The 12,158-nt window shown below is 43.8% G+C and overlaps 1 protein-coding gene across 6 annotated transcripts in view; it reads left to right on the top strand.

The window, feature by feature from the left end:
• The window catches only part of LOC120387402 (S-adenosyl-L-methionine-dependent tRNA 4-demethylwyosine synthase TYW1-like), a 118,272-nt gene that overhangs the window by 78,870 nt on the left and 27,244 nt on the right, over positions 1 to 12,158 (top strand). For all 6 annotated transcript variants that reach the window (XM_039508103.1, XM_039508106.1, XM_039508102.1 and 3 more), the window contains one exon: positions 11,171 to 11,281. In XM_039508103.1, coding sequence (XP_039364037.1) covers positions 11,171 to 11,281 — 111 coding nt within the window. The remainder of the gene's footprint in view (positions 1 to 11,170; positions 11,282 to 12,158) is intronic.

The following is a 12,158-nucleotide window of genomic DNA, read 5'->3' as shown; positions in this document are numbered from 1 at the left end:
TGTACAATAATAATCTAATAGGAACAAAAACAACAAGGAGTCTGGTGGCACCTTAAAGACTAACCGATTTATTTGGGCATAAGCTTTCATGGGTTAAAAAAAACCCACTTCTTCAGATGCAACGGGAATTTAATAGGAAAATGCTGTTTTTCATCAAGGGTTCCTATTGCATGGAGTTGTTTGAAATGTGTTTTCCTTAAGTGGAAGAGCCAGAGTCATTTAGAGTCATAGGGTAAAAATTTCAAAAGCACCTACATTGGTTAAGCTCCTGAGTCTCATTTTCAAAAGAGACCTAGACACTTTGGAGTCTGTCACTTTGATGATGATGATGTTGTTCATAGGGTTGCTAACCCTCCCAGTTTCACCAGGAGTCTCCCAGAGGCAGTGCTGAAGCTCTATCTCCCGGAGGCTACTGAAGCTAATCCAGGAGATTTTAAGCTGATAAAAGTCTGGCGGCACAGCAAGGCTAAGGCATGCTCCTTGCCTGTCCTGTCCTCGCACTGCTCCCAGAAGCGGCCAGCACATTCCTGGGGGGGCGGTGAGAAGGGGGTCTCTGCATACTGCCCTTGCCCTGAGTGCTGACTCCACAGTTCCCCATGGCTGGGAGCTGCAGGGGTGGTGTTTGCAGGCAGGGGCAGCATGCAGAGCCTCCTGCCCCCTCCCCAGGGGCTGCAGGGATGTGCTGGCTGGTTCCGGGAGCAGCATGGAGCCAGGGCAGGCAGGGAGCCTGCCTTAGCCCCACTGCGCCGCTGACTGAGAGTCGCCGGAGGTAAGCGCTGCCCAGCTGAAGCAGGCACCCCTCACCCCCTCCCGCATCCATCCCCCTACCCCAGCCCTGAGCCCCCTCCCACACCCAGTCTCCCTCCCAGAGCCTGCACCCCGCACCCCCCCATGCACCCAAACTTCCTCCTAGAGTCTGCACCCTGTCCTGTACTCCAACCCCTGCCCCAGCCCGGACCCCCCTCCTGCACACAAACTCAAACTCCCTCCTAGAGCTTGCACCCTGCACCCACTCCTGTACCCCAACTCCCTGCCCCAGGCTCAGCCCCTCACCCCCTCCCACACTCCAAACCCCTCGGCCTCAGCCCAGAGCCCACACCTCCTCCCTCAACCCACCCCCTGCCCCAGTCGGGTGAAAGTGAGTGAGGGTGGGGGAGAGTGAGTGACGAAGGGAGCAGGGATGGAGTGAGCGGGGCGGGGCCTTGGGGAAGGGGTGGGGCAGGCAAGGGTGTTTGGGTTTGTGTGATTAAACAATTGGCAACCCTAGTTGTTCATCATGAGTAAAATTCAATAATGAATGAAATTTGTAAGTGTCATAAGTGCTCTGGCTATACAGAAATATACTAAATATAGAGCTGTTGTAAATAACTCATAAAGTATGTGGATATAAAAAACTACATTTGCGTTGTATTGCCTAGGGAATACTGACCAAACATATCTATAAAATCCACATTGGAATGTCAGTGTAATGTTGACAGCATACACGCAGAAGTCATAAAATACTCTTTTTGGAAGATTGTAACGTAATGCTCCTTTATTTCTTAGAATCAGGAGCCTTAACATGCAAGAACCAAAAAAACAGAGAGACAAAGGAGGCTGCTCCCTAATGCAGAGTCTCACAACTCATCCCATCTTGCTCTGAGTTGACTCTTTGCAGACTGACTGCTAAAGAACCAGAGTGCACTTTTCCTTACAGGGGCCCAGAGTCTGCAAGGAGTACAAGGAAAACGCCTGAGAATTTAAAGTGGCAGCTTATAATTTTAACAGTTTTCAATACTGCCCAGTCAAGAAATATAAAAACACAAAATAGATCTGTTGGTGTACTGCAAAGAGACTACTGTAGAAGGAACTCCTTGGTTTATGCATCTGGTTTTGTTACTGGAATGAAGCAAATCTAAAGAGTTTTCCCTACATGCTACTGAAAAAAAACTTCATTATCTCCATGAGATTGTTAGTGTAAAAAATAGTCCTCTAGGAGTTTGTTGTTCAGTTTTTTGAGAATAATGGACCAATAATTTGTAAAACGCAGTTCCCCCTCTGGAGCCATTTGTCAGTAAGAATGATTTATAATTGCTGATGAATGCTCTCATCTAGTCAAGGATATATTATCTCAGCGTACCAGACTGTATTATATCAAGGATACACCTTATTTCAAATGTGGCAGCTCATGTTCTTAGGTAGGCAGACATTATAAAATGTTATTAGTAATTTTCTGAAATCTCAGCTCTTTTTCAATATATTGATTTTAAAGTTGATCTGACTCTTATGGCTCTGAATGGATTTGCTTCAGTATGCTTTACTGCTCTTTTCTTCTGCTACACTCTCATCTGTTTATTAAGATCTGAATCAGTTGGTTATCTAATCTACCTTGATTATAACCTTGTGATGATGGGAGCTAGTTTTTTTTCCTTCTGCAATTATGCCCCATGACTGTAGAATGCACTTTCCGCTGCTGTTGATAATTGTTGGTTTAGGTCGACATTTTAAACCAGGCTAAAGGAATGTTCCGTATGTTTGCTGCTGCTTTTAATTGTTGTTAATTATGGATATTTTTGTAGAGCTGAATTTTACACTGCCCTCAACTCCCCCTGTGAAGAGTGATTTAGAAGAGTTGTGTTTTGTATTACTGGACCAAGTTAGAACTATTCATTGGCATATGTTGTTTTCGTTCTCCAAAGTGATATGTTTGTAACTTCCTCCTAGATGCCATTTCTACAACTTTTAATTTCCTGATTTAGCTTGGTCTGTGTCAGAGGAATTCCATTTAGAAGAAGAGCATGAAGTTTTTTGCAGCCTTTGTCAGATTTGTGCTAGTTCCAATAAGCAATGTTAAGTGGCGCTGTTCCATGTGTCATTGATTTTGGAGGATGGTGAGCAAAGATTTTTTAAATAAAACTTTTGCATTTTCACTCCCTCAAATTTCTTCTTCTCAACTGAATTATCACTTGGACAACAGTCTGTTAGCTTTTATTCTTCATAACATTTTAACTAGAGTTACTGTGATAGCTGTCTGAATTGAAATACTGATTGCTTTTCCTGGGAACACAAGGCATGTAACATTAGACAGTAAATGTTAACATTCCAGTGTTTTGGACTGTAAACTCTTAAAGTGTAAGATGTCTTATTCTATGTTACGTCAGTGCATACTATGGTGGGGTCTGTACATAAGAACGGCCATACTGGGTCAGACCAAAGGTCCATCTAGCCCAGTATCCTGTCTTCCGACATTGGCCAATGCCTGGTGTCCCAGAGGGAATGAACAGAACAGGTAATCATCAAGTGGTCCGGCCCATTCCTTGTTGCCCATTCCCAGCTTCTGGCAAATCATCACTGCCCACCCTGGCTAATAGCCATTGAAGGGGTCCCTATATGCTGACCTAATACAAACACTAATACTAATATGATAATATGTGGCTATTTTTGCTAGGGTTAGTGCTGATGATTACATATAAGGATTGCTCATATGTAACACATTGCGGGATTGGGCCCTTCGTCATTTTTATATACTTTTTTTTTCTATAATGAAAAAGTGAGCGAGATTAGTCTTTTTTTTCCACTCAGTCTACACATGAAGTATATTGCCCTCTGGACGTACGTTACTTCAGTTGCAGTATTAATTCCTGATGCTGGTTAACTTTTTTCCTGTCCCTTTGGGCAATATTTCAGTGTTCTTCATCTGTTTCTCTCAGAGCCACTAATGATTAGCTAATATTTTTTTCTAACAGTTGGGTTGTTAAAATGATTGATAATATACGCTGACTGCAGTTATTAAATATCAGTCAGCTTTCCCATTTAAAAAATACTTTTCATATACTTGTAGCAGTTTCAGTTTCACGAAGTGGGTGAAGTGTGTCAGCCTTTTAAAACAGACAAAAATTTAGATGTGAACGTACCAGTTGAGATCTAGGTGACAGGAAACCAAACAACTAATCTGTACAGTACTTCATTATTACAGAAGGAAATCTGCATGGGCACAATGGGTTTATCACTTTCCCCAATATAAATTAAAAAATATTTAATTTCCTTTATGTAAAATCCTCCTTCCATTTTCAGAATTCTGTGGCTCTCCTTTAATCTTTACCCTCAATTAAAAACACCTCCTGTCATCTCTTACTGATGCAAAGGGCACTTACACAATTTCAGTGTGCTTATTTATTAAATCTACTCTAATGTACACTTAATGGTATTATAAGGTGTTGATAAATTTTGAGAGAACATTTTACAGGCTTTTCACAAGGATCTTGCTACAAACCAATGGTACTCAAGTGGATAGCACATTCCAAGTAGATACTACAGCTGTGCATGATGCCTTCTGGAATGCACATGTTTCTTAAATCTTTGATTCTGTCCTGAGCTGTTAACACTTCAGTTAGGCTAAGGGGCATGCTACCCTTGCTCCATATAGTGGCAATTGCCATGATTTTGCAAAGAGATTCTCACCGCCTTTGTGTCTTGGCTAATTTTGTTTTCATTTTTATTTTATCATTATTAACATACATCATCTTTCCATTCATGTATTAACAAATATTATAATTCTTAGCCCGTATTTGTTACATTGAAAAGATGTTTTTGTGTTTGGTTAAATTCTGTGCATTTTTGTTCAAATTCCCCAAAATGCTAACCATATCTCATAACATCTAGCTGATGCTGATATAAGGCTGTCTGTCTTTTTCCCCTGTCAAACAGATTTTACATACTTCATTTCTCCATCTCCATGCCACTAATATTGGGGAATCTGTCCTTTTCCAAAAAGGGGCTATTGTGGATCTGGCTTCTGTCAGTAGTTGTGTTGTCAATGTGTCCTTCCTTGAGTCAGTAACCTTCTTTAGATTGTAACCTAGTAGAATTGCTAAGGGTTCTGTGAGTAGCCTAAATGGAGTGGGTAGTTTTTCTTGACTGGTATTCAATCAGCCTATTCCAATGGGGATTATTGAGACTGTGATGGAAATCCATACAAACGGGCGTTTCCACATTTTAATGAAAAGTTTCTGTTGGGGCTTTAACCTCCGGATAGAGCGGTATCTTCCTTCTCCGAGTCACTAAAGATTTGTGCATGTGTATTATCAGCATGCTGCCTTTTCTGCACACACAGCAGAACTGCACTGGGCCCTGTTCTTATTGTTATTTTTATGAGACATTCCAGCGTTACCTCTAGACTTAATTCATGCAGGGCACACAACTCACTGATTGCATTTGGAATGTATTCTTCCTGACTTTGGCCCTTTGCATCGACGAGCTTGAATTAAGAGCCATTAGTTTACTTAACATTACGTTGAAGCTACACATATTTATTTTCCAGTCCCAGCTGACCCTTGGGGAGCAATTTCTAATTTCATTGGTATGACAGTCTGTACCCCTATGTTCACCCTTTTTGCGTGACTATGATAAATTTTGTACAAAGTATGCCTTGTGAGGTATCATTTGAAAACTCATAATCTGCTGAACATTATTGTGGTGTTTAAATATGTGTGGCACCATGGTATGTAAAGTTATAAAATTCTACTGTATAAGACATATTCCAAATATGGGGAAACAGCTTCAGAACAGTTCCCCAGAGACAAAAGGCTAGCCAGCGTCTCAGCCAGGTATCAACAAAATCAAATGGACTATCACCTGGTTAAGTGGTCATTCTTTGGCAGGCGGAAGGGTACAAGTAAAAAAAATTGCATAGCAGCAAAGAAAACAGCTTGGAGGTTCCTGTCCCCCAGACCTCCTGTCTTCTGAACCTCAGCTGGAAATGATCTTCAAAGGGAAAAGAGAACTATAAGAAATGGGAAGAGATGCCCCAAAATACTCCTGCCTTCCTCTCTGCCTATAACAGCCACAACACCTGAAAGACAAAGAGAGAGCTTTGAACTAGGAGTAGGGTTCTGGCTGGAAGGATTCCAGCCAGTGACACTGTAAAAGCATGTGGTGAGGGACATTTTTGCTTTAAATTCACTTAGCTTGTTAAGTTAGGTGTTAGTTGGATTTTACTTTTTAGTTTCTTTGTAACCAGTTCTGACTTCTATGCCTCATTACTTGTAATCACTTAAAAATTTTCTTTCAGTAGTTAATAAACATTTATTCTTTTATCTAAACCAGTGTGTTTGGATTGAAGTGTTTGGAAACCTTCATCTGAGATAACAGGGTCTGTGCATATCATTTTCTATTAATGAAGCAATGGACTTTCTATGAGCTTGTATTATCCCGAAACAAAAAGGTGGGCAGTACAAGATGCATATTTCTAGGGAGAAGTCTGACTCGGAGTTTGCGGGTGTCGCCCTGTAATATAATACATGACTGGCTGGCTAGAACACTCTTGTAATATAGCTGGGAGTAATTTACATGCTAGAGGCTACGTGGGAGCAGACCAGGAGTGGTTGTTCTTACAGCAAAGCAGCGTAAAAGGCACCTCAGGTTAGAGAGTTGAGGGACACAGCTGGTCAACAGTCCAGATTGTACTCTGGGTAATGTCACAATTGCTTAAAAAAATGGTCAGGCATGCAATACAGATGAGATTTTACCGAAGTTAAGATTTTTTCGTAATCTTTGGTTTCCTTTCCCACCAATAACCTTGTAAAAGATGCTGTATCCTTAGCATTCCCATTGTTCTTTCTCTCTTTTTAATAATCCATTTCATGACCTTGCTGTTATCTCGCTTCCTGAACTTTCCTTTTGCTACTTCAGTTGTATCACAAAAGCCTTCACCTTACCATTCCCAGAAGGCAACAAGGTTATGAACAATGGAGGGCTTTGGGGAGGACAGATACTTCATTCATGCCAAACTCTGGGCTTAGAAATCACTCCTCCTTCTTGATGTGCCAGGATACTTGTCACATGGACTAGAGTCTTTTAGAAGTGATATCACTTGTTAAAGTAAATTAGATTAATGTTATTATTGTGTCTTCATTGATTATCTCAGCTGCTACAGATGGGCTTTCTACGCAATGTAGCTAATCCAGAATTTGGCAGCTAACACGCCGACTTTCAAGAGGGATGCTGTTGGTTTCCTGTAAAATGTATATTAATCTCAGGTTTCTTCTATAAGCTTTTGTGTTAGCTTATCATATCAAACTGTTATTGATTCTTTATATGCGAGGTCCTCGCAGAGGTGTATCCCTTCAAGGACTTTGCAGGTTCAACTTTTAAGGCTAGCAGTAAAATTAAAAGTGCCTAAGTCTGATTGAAAATGAACAGTAATTAGGCTGCTAAGACCCACCTGCTCAAAGATCTCCAGGCCCATAACTGCCTTTGATTTCAATGGGAGCTAGGGGCCTAGATACCTTGGAGGATCTGGGCCCAAGTCACTTTAGGCACTCTTGAAAATTTTACCCTTTTTCCTTGTGTACCATGATGACTTTCTGAGGCTTTTTGCTCATAATGGGCAGAAGTGCTGAGGCATAAGGGCTGGATTTAGGTGCCTACAGCTGCAGGTAGGTGCCTACCTGCATTTTTAGGCACTTAAATATCTTTAAAAACCTGGCCCAAGATGTTTTTAAATATTAACTAAAGGAGCAATCAGTCTTCAACCTTTGTTTTCAAGCAGTGGCACCCTGTCTGGTTTTGTCTGCTGGTCCTTTGTTAGTAATGACAGGTTTCAGAGTAGCAGCCATGTTAGTCTGTATCCGCTAAAAGAACAGGACTACTTGTGGCACCTTAGAGACTAACACATTTATTTGAGCATAAGCTTTCATGGGCTACGGCCCACTTCATCGGATGCATAGACTGGAACACACAGAAAGAAGATATTTATACATACAGAGAACATGAAAAGGTGGAAGTAGCCATACCAACTGTAAGAGGCCAATCAATTGAGATGAGCTATTGTCAGCAGGAGAAAAAAAACTTTTGAAGTGATGATCGAGATGACCCATAGAAGGTGTGAAGATACTTAACATGGGGAAATAGATTCAATTAGTGTAATGGCCCAACCATTCCCAGTCTCTGTTCAAACTAAATTAATTGTATCTAATTTGCATATTAATTCAAGTTCAGCACTCTCTCTTTGGAGTCTGTTTTTGAAGTTTTTTTGTTGCAAAATTGCCACCTTCAGGTCTGTCACTGAGTGGTTAGAGAGGTTGAAGTGTTCTCCCACGGGTTGAACATATTTAGTATATTCTGTAATAAACTGGCTAGTGTGTATGTGTACAACTCACCTATACTGAACGGAATCAGGATGGCTTATGAAATTCTGCTGTAGGCCCTGTAATGCTGACAGCTAGCAGAGAATCTTTTCCAATTCAAGTAGTAAAGGCCTGATTCTTTTGCTCCAGAAACATTTGATTTCTCTCCCTGATGTTCCTGTGAATCTCTGGCCGTGGTATGCAGCCTACTGACAACCGTGAAGTCTTAGGTTGCCATGGATTTGTTGCATTATCTTTTCGAAGTAAGCCGGTACTCTTGTAACATTTTACAATGTACTCTCTGCCAAGGATGTAAAATGAGTTAATCGAAAAAACAATTTTGCTGGAAAATTGCTCTATAAATAATGTTTTATTCTACCAGCTTCTGTTTGGAATATAGTGAAAGATGAAGGAGCTAGGGGAATAAGAGGGCAAATGAGCTTTCTCGAAAAATAAAACTAGAGCCTCGCCTTATCTCATAGTTAAGTGGCTTCCTGCTTACAAAAGGGTTGTTGCTAGTATCTGCTTGAACAAGCTTGCCCTAAGAAAGGGACTAGCAAGAAGAATTTTTGCTATAAGCTGGGGATGTATCAGTTGGAAGTGACAGAGGAGGAGAAAGACCTGGGTGTATTGGTTGATCACAGGATGAGCTGCCAATGTAATATGGCCATGAAAAAAGGCTAATGCAGTCCTAGGATGCATCAGGCGAAGTATTTCCAGGAAAGACAAGGAAGTGTTAGTACCGTTATACAAGGTACTGATGAGACCATTTCTGGAATACCGTGTGCAGTTCTGGTCTCCTGTATTAAGAAAGATGAATTCAAACTGGAACAGGTGCAGAGAAGGGCTACTAGGATGATCCGAGGAATGGAGAGACTTAGAGGTTGGCTTGTTTAGCCTAAACAAAAGAAGGCTTAGGGGAGATGTGATTGCTTTCTATAAATACATTAGTGGGATACATACCATGTAGGGGGAGGAGTTATTTACGTTAAACGCCAATGTGGGCACAAGAACAAAGGGATATAAACTGGCCACCAGCAAGTTTATGCTTGAAATTAGATGAAGGTTTCTTGCCTTCCAAGGGGAGCAGTGAGGGCAAAAAGCCTAAGTGGCTTCTAGACTGACCTGGGTAAGTTTATGGAGAGGATGGTATGATGGAACTGTCTACAATGAAATGTGGCCCATCGGTGACTGCTAGCAGCAAATATCTCCAGTGTCTGGTGATAGGACAGTAAATGGAGAGAGCCCTGAGATAATACAGAGACGTCTTTCCCAGGTGTCTGTCTGTTGGGTCTTGCCTATATGCTCAGGGTCTTAATTGATTGCCATATTCGGGGTTGGGAAGGAATCTCCCCCCCATCTCCCCTTGCCCCAGGTCAGATTGGCAGAGACCCCAGGAGTTTTTCACCTTCCTCTGTACCATGGGTCACTTGCAGGTTTAAATCCGTGTAATGGTTCTGTGACTTGAAGTCTTTAAACCATGATTTGAGGATGTCAGTAACCCAGCTGGAGGTTAGGGGTCTATTACAGGAGTGAGTGGATGAGGTTCTGTGGCCTGCAATGTGCAGGAGGTCAGACTAGATGATCATGATGGTCCCTTCTGACCTTAAATCTATGAGTTTATAAAGAATGAAGCTGCTGAACAGAATCACTTTATTCTCAAGAGACGCACAGGGCCAGTACTATGCATGAGCGTGTTTACTGTGGCCTCCTAGGAAATAGGCTAGTGCGATGAGAAATCCCAGTGCTTGGATAGACTGTTTCATCAGTTAGTGAAGAGAGCAGCTTTGTGGAGAAAGATTTTGTGGAGAGCAGGTAGAAACCTAGAAGTAGTGGTGGTGATGAGATTCAGAGCCAGGATAGAGTGCTGCTGATGAATTGATGTTGGTTTATTTAATAGCATTGCAAATAATGCACACTATTTTTAATGGTTTATAGCCACAGTCTTTATGGATTAGGGACACACAAATATTTTTTGGTAGCAATTTTAATTGTCACTTTTGTTTCCAATAAAATGCATAACTTGTCACAAGGGAGCTTTTTCTGCAGCAATAGTGAACATAGTGTACCATAGCAATCGTCAGACCCGAGCAGATGAAGGCTCCCTCTAGTCTAATTGCTTGTCTCCATTACTGGCAATGCCATATGATTCATTTTGATGAAATAAAATATCCGTATTGCAACTAATTATGAAATGTCATACCAAAGGGGAAGAAACGTTCTTGATTTCTGCTGGAACCAAGTGATTGTCCTGATAATTCAATACTCCCATATGTAATTGCATATGGAGAGAGAGTGTTAGATGCAGTCATTCTAGATCAAAAGTTAGTTCATGGAGCATGGGTTATTCCCTTCATGACAGGGCCGCCCGGAGGGGGCAAGAGGGGCAATTTGCCCCGGGCCCCACAGGGGCCCCCACGAGAGTTTTTCGGGGCCCCTGGAGCGGGGTCCTTCACTCGCTCTGGGGGGCCCGGAAAACTCTTGCGGGGCCGGGCCCAGGAGCTTCTTCCGCTCCCGGTCTTCGCCGGCGGGGGGTCCTTCCGCCCCGGAGCGGAAGGACCCTCCACTGGCGAATTACCACTGAAGCGGGACCCGCCGCCGAAGTTCAGCTCGGTCTTCGGCGGTAATTCGGTGGCGGGGGGCCTTTCCATTCTGGGATTCACCGCCGAAGTGCCCCGAAGACCCGCGGTGGGGGCCCCCTGCCGCCGAATTACCACTGAAGACCGGGCTGCACTTCGGTGGCGGGTCCTGCTTCGGCGGTAATTCGGCGGCGGGGGGGGGGCCCCCGCCGCGGGTCTTCAGGGCACTTCGGCGGCGGGTCCCGGAACGGAAGGGCCCCCCGCACCAAAGACCCCAGGCCCCCGGAATCCTCTGGGCAGCCCTGCTTCATGATCTAGATTACCGCAGTCCTCCCCCCAGTACTTGGAACTAGGATTCTACAATAAAAAGCTTTTTCTTTTTTGGTGACAGTTTGAGGATTGTGAATTACAAAGTAGGAAACCTCAGTGGCTCAGTAAGTGGAGTGCAAAGCAAGTGTCACTGAACTGAGTTTTTCTCTATTTCAGCAACAGCGCACAGTGTATAGACTGACACTGGTGAAAGCTTGGAACGTGGATGAACTCAAAGCCTATGCTGAGCTGGTGTCCCTTGGTAAACCAGACTTCATCGAAGTTAAGGTGAGCTGTGAATCAGAGCTTTTCCACTACATAGCGTCTAGTTTTTTCCTCTCCACTTTCTGTAACACAATAATTCAAGATTACATGAGCACTGAGTAAATAAATGACACAGGCATGGCTCTCTCACCACAAGGAGGCGCACACTGCTATAAGGCAGGGACTCCTGTCTGGGAGTGTGTGAGCCTCTTGTACACACTAGCACAGAGGTCCCCAAACTGTGGGCACGTCCCCCTGGGAGGGCCCAGAGGAACATCTGGGGGTGTGTGGCTGCTGGCCACTCATTCTGCTACTGACCCCATGCCTGGAGCTCCGAACCTGGGGTCCCAGCTGCCAGCCCTGTGCCTGGGCTTCGCTCCTGGCCCCACCCCAGCCTTGGCCCCCTTACCCCTGTCTGCACCCCCCCCACCCGAGTTGCTGCCCTACTCCTGGTCCCAGCTTGGGGAGGAGGGCATGGACAGGGGTAGTAAGGTGGGGGATTAGTACAACCAGGCACAGCTGCCAATGAGCCTGGTAGCGGCCCCAGTGGGCAGGGCTGGGATAGTACAGCCATGTCAGAGTTGTTGCTTGGCATGGGTGTGGACTCCCGTGAACGGTGGCCTGACATGCTGCTGCTTTTGCCGCTGCGTTCCTGGCCCAGTCACTAGCCATGGCCCTGCTGGTCTCACTCATCATCGCTAGAGTCATCCAGCTCCATTGATATCTGCTTTATATCTGCGGATATAAATTTTGTATCCGCGCAGGGCTCCAGGCACAGTGCCACCAGGCATAGAGATGGTATGTGGGCCAGAGTGTCTCATGCTTATGTCCTTTAAGGGGACGCAGCATGCATTTTGCCTATCAATAGCAGACTCTGCACAGAGGCCGAAAGAGGTGGGAA

The sequence above is a fragment of the Mauremys reevesii genome, linkage group 20 (genome assembly GCF_016161935.1).
Source record: "Mauremys reevesii isolate NIE-2019 linkage group 20, ASM1616193v1, whole genome shotgun sequence".
Taxonomy (NCBI): Eukaryota; Metazoa; Chordata; order Testudines; family Geoemydidae; genus Mauremys; species Mauremys reevesii.
Note: the sequence above shows the minus strand (reverse complement) of the source record. Positions and strands in the feature narration are given on the sequence as shown.